At 35.5% G+C, this 19186-nt stretch overlaps 1 protein-coding gene across 3 annotated transcripts in view; it reads left to right on the top strand.

Moving 5' to 3' along the window:
- The window catches only part of LOC145997517 (uncharacterized), a 147679-nt gene that overhangs the window by 76127 nt on the left and 52366 nt on the right, over positions 1-19186 (top strand). For all 3 annotated transcript variants that reach the window (XM_083134620.1, XM_083134621.1, XM_083134622.1), the window contains exons 7-9: positions 8827-9029; positions 10155-10278; positions 11567-11673. In XM_083134620.1, coding sequence (XP_082990746.1) covers positions 8827-9029; positions 10155-10278; positions 11567-11673 — 434 coding nt within the window. The remainder of the gene's footprint in view (positions 1-8826; positions 9030-10154; positions 10279-11566; positions 11674-19186) is intronic.

Here is a 19186-nt window from a genome sequence, read left to right as displayed (position 1 = left end):
ACATGGCCTTCATCTCTGACTCTCCTATCTTCTTCCCCACCTCTTCATTAATTGCATCCATTGTAATTATGAAAAGCAGTGGAGAAAGAGCACTTCCCTGTTTTAGGTGCTCTGCACTCTACACACTATCTCTTCTTCGACTCCTTTCTTTCTTAGAGCCTTCCAAATCTTTGTTCTGTCCATGCTATCACATGTCTTTTCTATATCTAGGAATTCCATAATCAAATTATTTCCATACTCGTAGTCTACTGTTGATCTGCCTCTGCTAAATCCACACTATTCCTCTCTCATGTTCAGCTCTGTTACTTCCCTTATTCTTTTCTGTAATATTTTCTCATACACCTTTGCTGAGTGGCACATTAGTGTTATTCCTCTATAGTTTTTACATCCCTTTCTGTCCCCCTTCTTGAATATGGGAACTATTAATCCCTTTGTCCAATCTTTTGGCAGTTCTGCCACACTGTTTTCAACACTCTGTACAGCCACTGCACACCAATCACTCCTGCTCCTAGTATCATTCCCACTGGCACTTCATCTACTCCAGGTGCTCTACCTCTCTTCATTCTCTTCAGTGCTTCCTCCACTTCTTTCCATGTGAGATTCGTTTTTTCCTTCCTGTTTTCTTTTTCCTTCACTTCTTCGTGTTCATTTCCTTTTTCCACGTTCAGCAATTTCTCGAAATGATTTCTCCATGTTCTCTTTAATTCTTCATCCTCTTCTACAACATTTCCCCTTTCATCCCTTAGCTTACAGCTGTCTCCTCTTTCTGTTCTCCTTTCTCCCACTAATCCATACAATACTTTCATGTTCCCATCTACATCTTCTTCTAGCACTTTGGCCCATTCTTCCATCCACTTTCTTCTTTCCTCCTTTACTACTGTTCTTGCCTCTTTCTTCTTTTCCACGTACTCTCTTCGTGCATTTTGTGATTTAAATTTAAACCATTTTCTAAATGCATCATTTTTGTTTTTCACTGCCTCTCTAGCTCTTTCATTCCACCATGGTGTTTCTTTCTTCTTACTTTACTTGCTTGTCCTTCCACATACCTTTTCAGCTGCCTCTACTAATTCTGTTTAAAATCTTATGCATTCTGTTTCTACTCCTTTGGGTTCATCTCTTGTCATTTTTGTTCGCAATATTTCTTGATATTTCTCTTTTATCATCTTATTCAAGGATCCAAAGGGAGCATCCCATCTGTTAGCAGTATGACAATCTATGTCATAAGCATCATTCATGTGAGAATTTATTTTGTTTAATTTGCTTATTTCCATTTGTAAGGGGTAAAATATAAAACTGCCAACCTCGATTTGATTATTTGATGTAGTAGGGTATCGAGTTCTTTGATTGCTCAGATGGTGGCAGCAGTATATGGCACAGCAGACGGAGCGGTTGCATAGTACACTTCGCAACATCTTATTTGACCGCCCTGAAAAATTTCAAAGTCCGGAATTCGTAAATTTGGCAGCATAGCGCTTCAGAGCCAACTAAGAGTAGCCAACTTTGCAACATTTATTCTTCCTGAATGAAAACGCTCGTGATTTTTTTTTCATTCTTTCACATTCCATAAAGTAAAGATACCCTAAAGCAGTAATAAAATATATGAGTAGACAAAAAAATGTTAAGTAGAAATACGAATGTTGAGAATATTTCAAGATTCTTCGTTCTGAATTTGAAAATAGGAAAATGTATGTGCATTGTGAAACACTGAACAGGTTCTCATCCACCTGGAAAGAATTGCGGTCACATTTGAATGCAAGATGGCAAATTTGTGGTGATTTTATGCGAAATGTTTAGTAAAGATACCTTGCACAACACCAAACGATTCTGCAAAGTGTGTCTTTTCCTTGGTTCTTGGCGAAAAATGGTTCGAAACTCCGGCACAATGTTGCTTCAACTGAGATTAACGTGATTTAATGAGCTCTTTGTTAGCAATCTCCTGGAGTAGTTGGTTAGATGACTGCATTTCCATTTTTTTTTACTGATTTCGTCAAGATCGAAACATCGTAAGTTCAAATCCCACCCTTTCCTTATTATTTTTTCCTTTTTATTTAACGAGTACAAAGTGTTCTAATAACGTAATATAATATTATATGATATTACTGTCAATATTTATGCGATGCATGCTCAGTGGCGGCGATTGGGTTTCAAAACTGATGGGGCAAGGTGGGAGGGAGGGGGGAGGGCAAGGACAGTTTCTTTCCCTTGGTAGATAATGTTTAGCATAGTGCTTGGTCATCTGCCCCTCCACACTCCATAATCGTCGCCACTGTGCATGCCTCAAGTAATGCTTCTACTAATGTTTTTAATCTTTCAGTGATTGGCAGGATTTTAGGAAATACTTTTCCTTTCATTCAGCTGTTATAAGTTAACACATATTAAGAACTTACATGTCAGCTTTCTGCATCCGGAAATGCTGGACATAAATCGCATAAATATCAACGGAAATATCCAAGAAACGTAGATAAGCATTCTCGTCCAAAGCCGTTTACTTCCCGAAAAAGATTTTGCAAAGAAGTAGGTTTGAACCCATGACCTTCCATTCCATAAGCAAACGATCCCCCTACACCACACGGTTCACGTTATTTTATGCACTCGGTTTGGTTTAAACTGTAGGTCCAGTCCCGATTAGCCTTACTATGCATAAAGTTGACTTAAAACACCAAATCAACCAATTCATCTCCTTTCAGAGTTGGCCCTCTATGATACTGTAGTCGACCAGCATCCGAAAATACAGTTCTGCTTCGCGTATACCACAGTGTAATTGCATTTAATATTGTGACTAATTTTACTTTAAAACTACAGATTAAAGCGATAATAGTGTCCAGAAAATGAACCTCAAAGTAGATCTTCACACAAAGTATTTTAATCCATTGCCAAACATTTCAGTTAAGAATAATATTATGCTTTTCCATTGACCGTATTTTCGATTCATGGTGAATTTGCTAAAAGGACCATGTCAAGAAATCTAAATATGTAAGTTTTACTAGTAAATGCATTTAAAATGCACGAAACAACAGGGGAGGAGAAAAATAAACCTCAAAAATAAGTAAAAATGCACCAAAAACTGTTAAAAATACTGACAAATAAACTAAAAGCCAAAAAAGGCCGAAAAATGAAAGAAATGTAAAATAGAAAGTGTTTTCTGGCTCTAACTGAAGGGAAATGGACATGATATCAGGTTTAGCATTGTTTTTAATGGTCAGAAAAAAAGTTGATTTTTCATCAACTTCCGGACCCTAATTAGTAATTATGACCATTGAAAAAGTTGGAGGTAGCTTACTTAAAATTTTTCTTGCTGAGGGATCGTATAGTCCCATATCTCCACTTCATAATAAAGAAAAACATCAAGTTCATATTTCGAAAATGACTTGGAGTTTTCCACCACGAAAATATGTTTTCCATAGTTTGAAGTTCGTTAGTATTATCTTTCAAGGTTTCCATTGTTTTAATTTCACAAATATTTTATATTTCATACGTTCCTCTCTCTTTTCATACAGTCTTTGGAAAAGAGCTGAAGTTTCTTGTCAAACGGGGTCTGGTTCAAATGACTCCTTTTCGCTCTCCTGTTCCTACTTTAAACAAACAACAAAATACTTCGTAACTAAACGATTGCTTGTTCAAAACATGGAATTTTTACACAATTTACAAAATATGACAAAACACCAATAGACATGTTCATCATTTTTCCCTTTCAGCGTTTCTCGATTTTATCTGAATTTGTTTCCTCATGAAAATTGCCATGAGGAAATTATTGATATGACATTATGTGTGAATTGGTTTCTTCAAACTGGTAGCAAATTTTAACATGAGCTACCTGGAGAAGAGGTAGCGTGCTTGATTCTTACGAGGGAAGTCGTAGGTTCGATTCTCCACCTAGGCAGGATTTTTTTCAGGAGTATATCGTTGGGTGTAAAGTTTATCCACCGTGCTAAGAAGTTAACATTGGTCTCTGTATTTCACGAGAGGAAAGGAAATAGTAAGAGAAAGTTATTTCGATGATAGGAGGAAGTCACATGCCACGTGGAATGCGCAGAATCAAGTTACGTAGAGCTAAGTCTGTAATGGTGGTTTCGAATATTGCAAAGTTAGTGGGGAAAGTTTGTTATATCTGATACTCGTACTTTCTGTTCAAAGAAGACAAACATTTTAGATACAAGGCAGTGATGAATTAACGATCATTATGAGGTTTTGAATTTTTTGTTTGTCACTCACTATATAAATACTTATCAGCAGTTTCTTATCGAATCGGCCTTCGTCGCAATAACAATTTACTTACATTAATTAGCAATTTACTATTAGTTTTAGATGCATGGTAAGATGGTGATGAGGGGATTGAAAACAGTCATTACGAAGGAACGGACATAAAATTACCAATCCTAGCAATTTGAACTCATTAAACGCTGTCCTTCGTTACAGTACTGCACTACATCACTACTTAACATAACTGTACGAGTATATCTTTTTTTAGTATATCGAAATCAAGTAATCAATATTTTAGGTGTCAGTGAAGAAGAAACACATTTTTGCATCCTGAATACATATATGTGATTTGTGAATTAATCATGATGTGTGTGTTAACACAACATATGAACAATAACTAAAAAGAAAAGTTTTAACTTTAAATCCTGGAAATCTCCAACTTCTAAGGGGAAATATGCGCAGAAGGGACGTCCCTCAAGTGTGCATTGGATTCATTTTTTAAATATTCTAATATCAACGGTATCTGTTCAGCAAAGAAAAAAGAAAGAGGAGAGGGTGGGATTTGAACCCGCGACCTTTCACGCTTGATGAAAAATAAGGATATCAGCGCCTACCCAACTGCTCTACGTTAAATTACTGACGTTATACCCTTAAAAACATGTTGACGTTTATGAAGACTCCCACCTTCCTGTGTTTCAAGCACATTTTCTCGACAAGTCGTGTAAAATATATGTTTTTGAGAACTGTTCGATATTATGCAAGGTATTGTCAATAAAATGTCGCATAAACTCCTCACAAATTTGCTTCTTTCTGCACAAACTTGATGGCAATTTCCTCCAGGTGGAGAAAAACTCTATTCAGTGTTTCAAACCCCCCAAATTTCAAGTCGAGCAAGCAGAATCGTAAATATCCTTCAAGGTTCTTTTTCCAATTTATTATATCTGTTTGATTGTGTATTATAATAGCGGTTTATAGTTTCTAAGTTCATGGAAAGTGTTAAATTGAAAACCTCTCAGCGCAGCGTTTTTCGTCTAGTGGAAGGACCTGCTCAAAGTTGGCTACTCTCAGCTGGAGCTGAAGTGCAATGTTGCTAAGTTTACGATTTCGGGACTTAGAATTCTTTCGGGGCGGTCAAATAAGATGTTGCGAAGTGTACCAATTGTACACAATAGATGTCTTTATTCATGATTGGGAAAAGAGAGACGCGGTATTATATAAATACGTATTTAGATGTCTTTAGTTTACTCTTTATATCGAAATATTATAATTATTGTTTTTTAAGCTGCTTATGAATATTATTACAATATAAGAAATAACAATGTCCAAATAAGACAATTTATGTTTAAAATATGAACTAAACTGGGATTTGTGTATTCAACTTCGTACGAGTGAGTGAGCATAACATCTTAGGAAGGGAGAACGGAAGAACGGAATCGTTTCGGAGAACCGTGTGAAAGGAACAGATCACACTACTCGTTGGAGAAGAAGGAAAAACAATGGACGTTTGAATTTTACGAGCTGGAAGGAATCAGAGGAAATCCTAGCAATCAAAGGAGAGCGAGTTGATCAGAATAACACAAAATATGCACGAAAGACAGTGATTTGTTATACGGTACCAATTTTGAGATGAAAGACAGTGTGAACGAAAGATGATTGAATTTCATCACAGCTGATGTGGACTTATGGTTGGTATATGCTGTGACAACGTAATACCAAAATCTTATTCTAACAAAGTGGCAATCAGATGATTGTGTGAGGAACTTACATGAAACTAAATATCATCGTTCTACGTTATGCTAGCATTCGAGTGTTACCGGTTAAGGCCATAATTTGCATATTCGTTTTATCGCAAAACGTGGTCTGGAACAAAGCACGTCAGGTAGCCATCTTGAAAAAATATAATTGACTAGTCATAAATGAATGTATAAAGAACAGTTATTGTATATAACATCGATTATCAATACATGTTGTATTAAATTTCACTAGGATTGTTTGTAGAAGGTGGAATAGAGTAAATTAGGTCAACGTCACGTGGTGTATTTTGACGTGTAAATGTCTACTTATTGAAGGGAATGCAAATATCTCCTCGGCTAAAATTATTGTTCATGTAACTAAAATTTCATATGATGGTAAAGTTATTATAATTTAACCAATTTGAAATCCGTCCAGTTTAATTTTATTTTTTTTGCTTCATCTTCATCAAGGGAAGCAAACTATCGAGTGTTATTGTAAGAATAGCCACTCCATTATGATGTAAATGTTTGCTTTTAGTCTGAAGGTATCATGAAAGTCAGTGATCAGAACGCTACATTTTAAAAGTAGCTTCGCTACAGCTACAGCTACTCTTCCAAAATGTAGCTTCGCTACAGCTACAACTACATTTACTAAAAAGTAGCTCGCTACGCTACTCCTGTTCGCTACTCGCTACTTTGCTACTTTTTTCGCTACTTCTGCATAAAAAAATAAAAACAACCACATGGATATTCAAAAGAAGCCCCTAGTATGATAGTTGTACTTACAGGAAAATAGATTCTGTTATTTATTATCATGATTCCCGTCATTCGATAATTTTGATAGCAGTGTTACTTCAGTTACTTATTTTACTATAATGTTAGAGAATAACGTACCTATTCAAGATGCATATCAATTCACATTTGATATATGAATATTGCAATTAGGGTGTTACTCAAATTAATGAATACAACTATACACAAATAAAATTTGGTAGGATTACGTATCTATATTCACATATCAACATATTTTTCTTGAGAACAAATATTTCATTATTTAATAGACTGATATGAAGGCAGCATTCTGAACATACATTGGGGTGTAAACTGGGGTGTAAACTGGGGTGTAAACTATGCTTTATAACATATTGAAAGGTAATCAATGCTTTATAATGATAATTTTTCTTATTAAATATTCCTGCTGCTCTCATGGAATATTAATGAAAATGGGGTCTTACACGTGTGCGTGTTGTTCTCATTGTCATATCAAAAATATTTATGTGGCTGACTACTTATTGGAATGATATGTATCGAAATAACTATAACGTGTTGTGCAAAATGGGAATAAGATAAAAATGTGATATTTGTCAATTATATCTACTTAGCACTTAAATGGAATGCTAGTTGGGGGGATTTACCCAAACCTTGGGGATAGCTGTTGTATGGTTCTTATGGTAGGCTATAGATGAGAAACAGGTGGAGCGATGATTTACGTAAGTTTTCATGTTTGAATTGCTTCCCTGAACAGTGGAAATTGTGTCGCCTTGTAATCCAATGGCACCAGGTTTGATCCAGTCTCGATCAGCTTATCTATCAATAAAGTGGACTCAAAATAAATACTAGGAAAGACTCCTAGTTGGGAGGATGGGATCCTCCTGCTCCTCCACTCCCCACACTGCTCATCGTCATTCTTCATTCTTCCTCATTCTCACAATTAGCCGAAAGTGACAGAAAGTGACTATAGATAAGATAATAACTAAATAAACCATTCATCCTCATTGCCATGATTAGCAAAAGTTAAGATAAAAGCGACGTAAAAGTAGGAAAAATACATAAATTTGAAAACTATGTATATTAACTAAAGCAAATTGTCGTTTCTGCAAAAAATTCAATAACTCGTACGTAGTCTTTACAATATGATAAAATGTATTGAGGAAACTGACACTGGCGTGTAAACCCGAGTGTTCTAAACATATTGTAATTTTAAAATTTGTGAACAAATATTATCACGAAAATAAATGTAATTCCAGAAAGTGTATGTCTATCGTTCTTGTAACAATAATTTCTTGCTGCTGACATCATATATACTGACAATGATCAATGCTATTAACGTACTGAGCCATTGATTGTTGGCACTAATGCTTTGTCAGTGTACTGGAAAATGGATCGCTCGTTTTTGCACTGCAAGTTGTGTTTTGCATAGTAATTATTGATATTTTGCTGTCTCTTACACCATGGATATCCACAGGATTTGTTCCGGGTGTGACACAAACGAGGCATTTTTTCCAGCAGTGAAGCAAGCGAGACATGTCTCTACACAAAATAGCGACGCAACTAAAAAAAACGTAGCTGTTAGCCTGAATAAATTTGTATATGTCTATTAGTTATCTGGATATAAGAAATATTCAGATATTAATGAATTACGTAAATATCTATAATGCGCGATATTGAGATATTTATAATCTAGATTATACATATTTCCATGTAAAAGACTGTCTTTATTAACCTCCTGCAAAAGTAAGCGTTATTGTCGATTTTTTTACGCTATTGCCACATTCAAAATTTACCTCAAAATGCAGAGAAATAATGTAGCTGTAGCGAAATTTTCGCTACAACTACAGAAATTTTGTAGCTTCGCTACCGCTACAACTACAATTTTCAAAATGTAGCGTCGCTACAGCTACAGCTACAAATTTTGTAGCTAGCTACAGTAGCGACGCTACAAGTAGCGCGCTACTTCCGATCACTGATGAAAGTACTAGTCATTAGTCATTATTGCTTTTTACTTCTTATATCTTCACTCAAACACACATGCAATTTTAATCATTACTGAAACACAAAACACACGCTATCCATTAAGTTTTTAATATAACCCTCAATTTATCTGACAACACAGGTCTTTGATGATTGGACAAAAGACATATTTGGCTTCTACACACTTTTCAACCATCCCAAGGTGCTGTGTGGTTGGGTTTCTGGTCCATCAGCTCGAATCATGGAACAGCTTACAGAATCAGAAGTACTGGAAGGCTGCATGACCATTCTTAAGTATTTTGTTGGTAGCAGATGTGGTATACCACAACCAGAAGAAATTGTAAGGTACGTTGGTGTAACAGTTTCTTTTATTGAACACTTTGTGTGTTTGTCATTGTAAGTCATTTGCAGTAAAAATACTCAACTCTGCCTATATTTTCATTTAATAGAAAAGTAGATCTGCTTTGCTAATGTGTAAATAATAATTTTGTTTCAGAAAAAAGGTAAAAAAAGCAAAGTTCCCCATGCATATAGCATTGTGCCATGAAGGGACATTTAGGGGATGTGGGGGTAGGTCCCCACACATTCTCATTCTCGGGACATTTTTTGGAGATGATGTGATCAGCGTCATGTTCTGGCTGCCTTTACCCCACACCCCTCTCCAGGGTTGCCCCCAGGTACCCATTGATTTGAAACTGGGTGAGCCCCAGAGCACTTTTTGCAGGGACAAGGCTGGAAAAATTCAGACCTTAGATCACTCATCCGGGGAATCAAACCTGGGTCTCCTACATGGCAGTCAGATGCCCTACCGACTAGACTTTCCTCTTTTTAGGAAAGCACTAAGTATTGTTTCTAAAAAAAAATACTGTATATTTCTATATTCATTTACATACTAATATTTACTTAAATCCTTTAGCGGGTACCTTAAAAACCTTTTAACATGCGACTGATTTTTAAAATATATTTTTGCTTTTGTATTACCAGTTTTCTCATACTGTACTGTTGTTCATTTTACATAAATGTTAGTTATAAACGCATCCCTTGAACCCTTCTGTGAATTGGTGGGGGGAGGGGGGAGATCGTGCTCCACACATGCTCAATCTTGGCCATAGCTGAAGGTGATATGATCAACACTATGCTCCGGTTCCCTTTTCCCCTCCAAGTTAAAGTTATCCATTCATTAGAAGCTGGGTAAGCCCTAGAGCAGTTTTATCAAGGTATATTGTGTAAAAATGTTGCACCCTGGGTATCTAAAACTGGTCTCCTGTGTGGCAGTCAGACACCTTACAAACTGGAGCACTACAACTCTTTTGTGTGCTATTACCATTATTTAGAATACAGTGAACGTAATTATGTTTCCGTTAAGAGTTCCACGTGTTGTTCTTTTTCATGTGAACATAATTCATTGCATTAATATTTTATTTTGAAAAGAATACTGAATGAATTACATTGTGTTTTTCCCCCACACAGGTCAACATGGCATACGAATCCACATTTTTGTGGGTCATACAGTTTCATCAGCATGGATACAAAAAGGAATAAAACAAGTGCCTCGGACCTAGCAAGGCCAGTGTCTAATTCAAAGGGAAAACAGGTATGCTTCTGAAACGTAAAGACCAGTGTGAAGTTTTTGAAAAAAATTACAGTTGCCATTAGATATTCTATTACAAATCCTTCATGAAGGCCCTAAATGTTGCATTCACATCCATAATTAACACTGTAGACAGAAAGACTTCAGGGGTGAGAGGTTCTTCTTAAAGGTTCGCATAACCACTTTTTATAGATGCAAAATAATATAAGGTAATTTTAAGTGGGTTTTTTTCATGCGATGTTTTTGTATATTTTAACTAAAAGTTAAAATATACAAAACAGTAATTTTGCCTGTAGTATTATATGGATGTGAAACTTGGGTCCCTTACATTTAAAGAGGAACATAAATTGATAGTATTTGAAAATAAGATCCTTAGGATAATATTTGGACCTAAAAGTGAATGAAGAGACAGGTGAGTGGAAAATGTTACATAATTTAGAACTACATAATTTGTATTCATGTCCAGATATTATTAGAATAATTAAATCAAGAAGACTTAGGTGGGCAGGCCATGTGGCACAAATAGGAGAGGCATTTACAGGATTCTTGTCGGGAAATCTGATGATAAGAATGCCTGTAGGAATGCCAAGACGAAGATGATGGGATAACATTGAGATGAACCTAAAGGAAATCGGTAGGGATGGAAAAGAGTGGATAGATCTTGCTCAGGATAGGGACAGATGGAAGTCCTGTGTTGCTGCAGCCATAAACCTTGGAGTTAAAGAAGGCTGGAGAGTTAGTTAGTTCTGGCTTTGCAGAATTTTCCCATGCCAAGATAACCACACACACACAAGACACAACTTTACATGACTAGTCACTTAGAAGTGAAGGTGACTAGGGCTGAGCCGATACCATCATTTCCTGATACCAATACCCTGAGCAATTCCACCTGATACTGATGCCGATAATTCCAGTTTAAAATAACAAAGGCTAGTTTCTGAGTCACAAAACTCATCACAACCAATGGCGGATCCAGAAGTTACAGTTGGGAGGGGGAATTTCATTTGAATGCCTCACCTCACCGAACCTCAATTCTAACATACACTTGCCCTGTTACATATAAGCAACAAATTATACTGTAAACACGAACGAAGCTTATTTTTATGTCTAGAAGGTAGAGAATTGCTTTGCAAATATAGAGGTCTGGGACTGTCCTCCCGGTGGATCTGTGCCTGATCACAACACATTCTATTAATGACTTCCTAAATTATTCCACTGTATTGATGTCTTCAATCAGGTTATAAACAATTTTTTTTTCAAATGCATATAATATAGTATATTTTTTTTTCAGGTATTATTCTTTGCTGGTGAAGCCACACATGATCACTATTACTCAACTGTACATGGAGCAGTAGAATCGGGTTACAGAGAAGCAGATAGGATAACTAAGCTTCATGGGTGAGTTAGTAGCATGTCTTAATGGAAATATTTTAAATTAATGTCATTTTCCAAAAAAAAAAGAATAATTAAAATGATCATTCATTTAAATTTTTTAATGATATTAACAGTATATTGATTTGATATATATCTCCTTTTCTGTTTAAATCTTTTTGCTTTTCAAAACTGAGAACTAGAACCCCCATAAACTCCCCTGGATATGCCACTGCCTACTCAATTTGAATCCTGACAATATTTTGAATTACAATTCACAAGATATATATATATATTAGATTGCTTCATTCTTGCATTCTTTGTTGTTACATTGCTTCATTCTTGCAATCTTTGTTGTTACATTGCTTCATTCTTGCATTCTTTGTTGTTAGATTGCTTCATTCTTGCAATCTTTGTTGTTAGATTGCTTCATTCTTGCATTCTTTGTTGTTAGATTGCTTTATTCTTGCATTCTTTGTTGTTACATTGCTTCTTTCTTGCATTCTTTGTTGTTAGATTGCTTCATTCTTGCAATCTTTGTTGTTAGATTGCTTCATTCTTGCATTCTTTGTTGTTAGATTGCTTTATTCTTGCATTCTTTGTTGTTAGATTGCTTCATTCTTGTTTGTTATACTGCTTCATTCTTGCATTCTTTGTTGTTATATTGCTTCATTCTTGCAATCTTTGTTGGAAATTCTCCAATGTCATGATAGAAATGACCCAAATCTGACCTATGCAGTCACAGACTTGCAACCGAGAATTCTATCAATCTAATTATTACAAATTTGATTTCCTCCCCAATGGTGTAGTGGTAATGTCATCACCTTACAATCAAAGGATCCTGGGTTCGATGACCAATGGAGGCACATAGTGGTTTGAATCCTGCTTTAAACTGTAGGTCAAGCTCTGATTAGCCTTCTTGTGCATAAAGTAGGCTTAAAAGCAATCTCACAGATCTTATTTGGGTTTTATTGTAATACAAAGATGAACAGTTTTTTAAAATTTTCTTATGATGACGCTCTGTGAAAAGTTCAGAAAAAGATTCAAGATTTTTATTAAACACATTAGAGACCAAGACGTGACTCATGTGTGCCATACATTTTTGAATTCACACACACAAAAAAAATTGTCCAAAAGTTGAGCATAATCAGGAAATCAGAAATTATAGGATTAAAAGCAAATGAGCAGCAGGAGTGTGGACAAGGTGAATGAGGTATCTCCTCTATTTATTCTACACAGTGAGAGACATCACAGGCCATCCAAAGTTGTAAAGGTCAACAAATTAAATTTATCAGACTCAGAGTGGTTCAGGGCCACCCTGATCGCATAGTAGTAATGTTGTTGCCCTGTGATCAGGGGGTCTCACGTGTGATACCCAGTGGAGGCAAAGTTGTTCAGTTCCCACTTTAAACTGTAGGTCCAGTCCCAATTAGCCTATTTGTGCATAAAGTGGACTTAAAACAACAATTCACACTAACAAACCACTGTTTTTCATCAGAGGTGTTGGCTTCATTGATGATGAACGTTCTAGGGTGTATACTATGACGCAGAGTTACCGCTACCCCATTGTACGTGCAGCTCTATACTGCGAGAGACTAGTTTTCAAAGGCAATAGATCCTGTTGTGGCAACACTGACAAGAGGCAATTCCACACAGGTATCAAATGAATAAAAAAAAAAAGATTGGTAACTGTTGGTGAAGCAATGACATGGTATGCCAAAGGCACTGGTTCAAGTCCTGGTCGAGCCTGCATTTTTGCTTAAATTTCTATTAGAAACTATGCTTTTATATTCAAGAAGTGTTCACCCAGTTACACACTATAAAAATAGTAGATTGTTAAAATCACTGGTAATTTTACAAATAAATTGAAGGCAAATACAGGGCTATTCTAAATGATCTTCCCGATTTCAAAGTTTAATATCTCACGTTTATTTAGTCACAATGACATGCAAACTATTTTAAATGAAAGAAAAACTCAAAAAAGATTTTTTTTTACATACATACGTGTTATGTTCCACGTCAAAGGTGCTCAATATGAATGTTTTTTGTAATTCGGCACACATCAAGCCCATAGTCAAATTCTTGCCACACTCTTCCCAACATCTTAGTGTCAATGGACGCAACTGCTTCTTGGATGCGTACTCGAAGTTCAGGTAAGTTGTTAGGTAGGGGGGGCTCATACACTTGGTTTTTAACATAACCCCACAAGGAAGAAGAACCTGATCCTCATGATTTGGTATTGGTAACCTTCTGTTGAGTTCCCTCCTGACATCCTGGTGCCACACTGTTGTCTGCTTCAAGTTCAATTCCCTACTTGCACGAACCATTGTTTTGTTGGGGTTTCTGACGAAAGTCGCATGCACCCGATCAACTGTTTCATCACTAACTTCTGGTTGGCCTGTTGATTTCCTCTTGCAGATCCACCACTTTCTTTAAATTGTCTATACCACTTTCGTATTGAGTGACCGCTCGGTGGATCTAACCCGAACTTCGTCCTAAAACTTCGTTGGACACAAATAACTGACTGTTGTACATGATATTCCAGGACACAAAATGCTCTCCTGTCTTCGTTTCCAGCCATCTTGATTTACTCTCGCCCTAGCGGTAGAATGCGTAACTAAACATTAGCTTTGCCAGACACTAAAACTTTTTGAGTTCTTCAAATAATTTGCATGTCATTGTGACTAAATAAACGTGAGATATTAAACTTTGAAATTGGGAAGATCATTTAGAATAGCCCTGTATATATGCGTCATTTTCAATTGATAGTAATATAAGAATACCAATTCTATTCATCTGTTCCACCCCGGCAGCCTTAATTTTATTGTAAATGTTGATTGCATGAGGAGCAAAATATTGATATTTGTATTTAACAAAAGTAGATTTGTGCACCCTTCTTGCGTTGACTGATTTTCAAGCATCATATTGGAATTTATTACTATTCTTTTATTTCAGTTGTGAAATTGATTCACGAAGTAAACTCTAAAGTGACTACCAGTATTTGTATCTTCAACACTGAAGATAAAGCTTTGAACAATTCAATTTTGGAATTTTTTTGAAAAATCAGGACTTACTGCACTGATTTAAACTCCAATTATGGTGACTTGTAAAGATGATCTAATTTTGCATTAATTCCAATGGAGACAAAATATAAGATCAGGAACTTGAATATAAGTTTTTAAATTTCGTACATATAATTCACTCAATTTGTATTTTTCTGTGTGTGTGTGTGTGTGTAATAAAATTACACACAGTCTACATTTATACATGATTGTAATAAACTGTTAATTATTAACTAAGAGTTCTATTATGTTCAATTCATAGCAGTTTTGCAATATTAGAAATATAATATGAAATCAGTTTTTATACTCTATACTGTAATAATGAAAAGGATAGTGAAGTTATTGCGTAATGGAAAATTTTTGATCTTAAATCTAAAATGGAACTGTTGTGTAAATAGATAAACAGAAGGTTTTTGCTGAAATAATAAAAATATTCATCAGTAACGCTGTTATTATTTTAAACAACTACCAGAAAGTAAATAATTGCTTGAAATAATAGTTGAAATAATAGTCAAGCACATCATGATACAGCAAATTATTGATGTTTATTTTCAAGAAAAATGCTGTACTACAAACCATCTCTAAATAACTGTGACGTTCACTAGTCAATCATTTGCACGATTACATTTTGTTCATAAATATTTGAAACTAAAACGCGAAGGTGAAGGTACAACTTCTATGGGTCTATATATTAGTGAAATAACTGAGAAATATGCAGTTCACTATTACCTATATTTCCATTTTTTTTAGACACACTACCACACAATGACTATTGATTCTCGTTGCTATAGCAACGTTAGAATTCCAAATATCTCGTTTATACAGCGTATAGCGCAATAAATAACATAAAACATAATTAACGTAGTACAAAGTAATTATTATACATTTTTTTTGAACAGTTAATATAAAGTGATTTGTATAATATGAAATTAATAATTTCAATAAACATACAATTATATTGTGCAGATTCACAGGACCGTCACAACATTCCCCTCCTCCGGGAAAATGAAAACTACCAAACAGCGAGGAGGAGTTTTCATTTACAAATCAGTCCGTTGTTTATCAACATAACTAAAACAAAGTTACAAATGGACAATATTATCTGACATTCGACAACAACATGCACATAAACAGATTTGTGCCTAACAGGTAATAACAAATCAGAACATAATACAACATTCAATTGTACAATATGATAAACAGAATGGTTTCCCTTTTCCAGTATCTACTCTCATAAATTTAATTCTCAGACAAGAGTTGATTCCTCTTTTCTTCCGAACAGTTAAACACTCGAAGATTTGAAAAGTTCACCTTGTCATAATATTGCTGGTTCATTGTGTAAAGAATTGCATTATTGTCCTTAATTTCCTTGACAAGGAATGGCCCAATATACAAGTTGAACAATTTATGAATCTGGCTGTTAATTTTAGAACTAACTTGCCTATTTCTTATCATAACCAAATCTCCTGTTTGAAGTTTAATCGAGTTCAATGCATTCTTAATCTTTCTACTTCTTCTAGATTGTCTAGTCCTGATTTCCGCTAAAAACAATTTGCGTTTCCATGGCAAAGATTTAATTTGCTCCGGCCAGCCGATTTCTTCAAATATTGAGTCCTTCATATCTTCATGTAAGAAAAGTTCACTAGGAGATAATCCGGTAACTGAAGAGCAAGAATGATTTAGTAACTGAATAATAGAATTTATTTTTGTATACCAACTGGTGTGATTATCATTGCAGAATAATCGCAGTAATCTAACAATCTCCTTATTGTACCTCTCAATAGGATTAGATTTCGGATTGTATGTAGTGGTAGTAATATGCTTAATTTTCCTTGAATCCATGTAGGTTTTCCACTCATTTGATGTAAATTGGCTCCCACAATCTGATAATAATATATTACATACAGGGTAATGTTTAAAATATTGTTCTTCAAAACGATTGGTAATTTCTCTGGCAGTCGCTTTTCTTAACGGATAAATCATAACAAACTTTGACATAACGTCTACAATTGTGAGAAGATATTCATATGTATGTGATCTTGGTAATTTTCCGATTAAGTCAATAGAGAGGAAATCGTGCGGTTGTTGAGAAACGACGTGATATTCATCTCTCCGCAATGGCCGACCTACAATCTTGGTTCGTGCACATTCTAAGCAATCTTTCAGGTAATTTCTAATAGATTTCCTGATGTACGGCCAAAAATATGCAACTTTCTGATAACCAAAATGTCCATTTAAATCATGCATTTTGTGCAATACCAAAGGTATAAGCTCACGTGGCACTACAAGTTTACAAATTTCTTCTGAATTGGGTTTATAAAAAAGAATTTTGTCGTGAAGAAGATACTTTGAAAAGTCTTTATCAGTTGTACTATTTTCCAGGTGAGAAATTATATTATTACATTTTTCATCTGCTCGTTGAGCTTTTTGCCAAATAGAAGAAGTACCATCTTGTGAATCTTCCACAATTACTTGATTGATATATAATTTATCTTCAAGTGCACAATAAGTAGTACAAGGCGGAAATCTGCTCAACGTATCAGCAATATTATTCGAAACTCCTGGGACATGATATAACGTGAAATCAAAACACTGCAGTTTGAGAGCCCATCTCGTAAGACGAGAATTAAGTGATTGTGCAGTTTTAAGCCAAGACAAGGACTTATGATCCGAATATAAATTGAAATCAGTTCCTTTAAGATATATAGCAAATTTCTCCAGAGCAAATAATATAGCTAAACATTCCAATTCGTGTGTACTATATGTAATCTCTGCTCCTCTAAGAGCACGACTGCCGTATTGTATTACACGAATTTCACCATTATCAACTTGCCAAAGTACACAACCCAATCCTTTCTGGCTTGCATCAACAGAAACACAAAACCTCAACTCAAAGTCGGGTTGACTCAATGCTGGTGCTGAAATTAGAGCATTCTTTAGTAACAAGAAAGCTTCTTGACACTGAGGTGTCCAATAAAAAGGCACATTCTTGCGTAAAAGATGATATAATGGACTAGCGATATCTGAAAATCCCTGTATAAAACGATTCCTCCAATTTGCCAGTCCTAAAAATTTGCGAAGTGACTTCTTGTTTTGAGGAACAGGAAACTGTAGAATAGCTGAGTCCTTATCATGATCGACCTTAATCTCGGAACCAGACACCACATGACCCAAAAACATAATTTCAGTTTGGAAAAATTTGCATTTGGAAAATTTTATGGACATGTTCATCTTCTGCAATGTCTGTAGAACATAATCAAGATGTTCAAAATGTTTCTCTATTGTTGGGCTAAATATTAAAATGTCATCCACATATATCATCAGAAATGAATGAGTCTCTGGTCCAAACACCTTATTCATTCTCTCAACAAAAACAGAAACAGCTGATTTTATACCAAATGGCAAGTAACAAAACACGTGCTGTCGTCCTCGATACGAAAAAGCTGTGTACTTATACGAGTCGGGCGTAAGTGGTATTTGAAAATATCCACAGGAGAGATCAATCGAAGAAAAATATCTTGCACCCTTAAAATGTTGAAGTAGCTCGTTTATCGGTTCAACATGGGTAAGTGGTGAAATTACATGATGGTTTAGGCGACGAAAATCCACCACTGGACGCCACTCACCGTTAGATTTTGGTACGATATGTACAGGATTTAAATAAGGCAAAGACATCTCTTTAATTATTCCCCAGGCTTTCCATTTTTCTAGTTCCCTTTCTAACGATGCTCTTTTGGCGAACGGTACCGGATATATAGGTGCCTTAATTGGTTCCTTTGTGTCTAGTTCAATTTGATAAGGTTCTACGAATGCAGATCGGGGTCGATCAGAAAACAACCTATGATATTCTATTATTAGATTCTCAAGCTGAGACTGCTGCTCCGTGCTGAGTGATTCACACGACCGTACCTTCGTTGTGATCTGATCTAGAGAAACGATAAGTAAATTTTCTGCTTCTTCGACTATAGTAACTTCCTGCATCTGGCAGCGATCCCTATCAGTTGTGCTTTTGCTAGAGTTAAATGGCTGAACTAGTTCGGAACCAGTAGACGCCATCAAACTAATTTCGTTTCTTCTAAAATCGAGTACAGCTTTGTATTGCCTTAAAAATGGTATTCCGAGAATTAATTCAGCATGCAGTTGCTTCAATACAAACATCTCCAAAGAAAAAACTTCCGAGTTAATTGAAATACTTATAATCTTCCGACCAGCAACACGAAACTTCTGATGTCCTGCAAACGGCAATAACTTAAGTTGATCCACTGTATCCAGTTTGGCACTCGGAATAATTGATTTTATACTACACCATAATTCATAACTGACTAAATTACACTGGCTTCCACTGTCGATGACACACTGTATTGTAATACCACAAACTGTTCCTGTGATCAGAGGTTGATCAGTAATAGGAGTAGGTATGCCAGTATCATTTAAAGTCCAAGTAGGTTCATCTTCGTACCAATCTAACTGGAAAAATA

This window comes from Lepisma saccharinum, chromosome 1, assembly GCF_977018435.1.
Source record: "Lepisma saccharinum chromosome 1, izLepSacc3.1, whole genome shotgun sequence".
Lineage (NCBI taxonomy): Eukaryota > Metazoa > Arthropoda > Insecta > Zygentoma > Lepismatidae > Lepisma > Lepisma saccharinum.
This window is presented reverse-complemented; position numbering and strand designations above follow the sequence as displayed.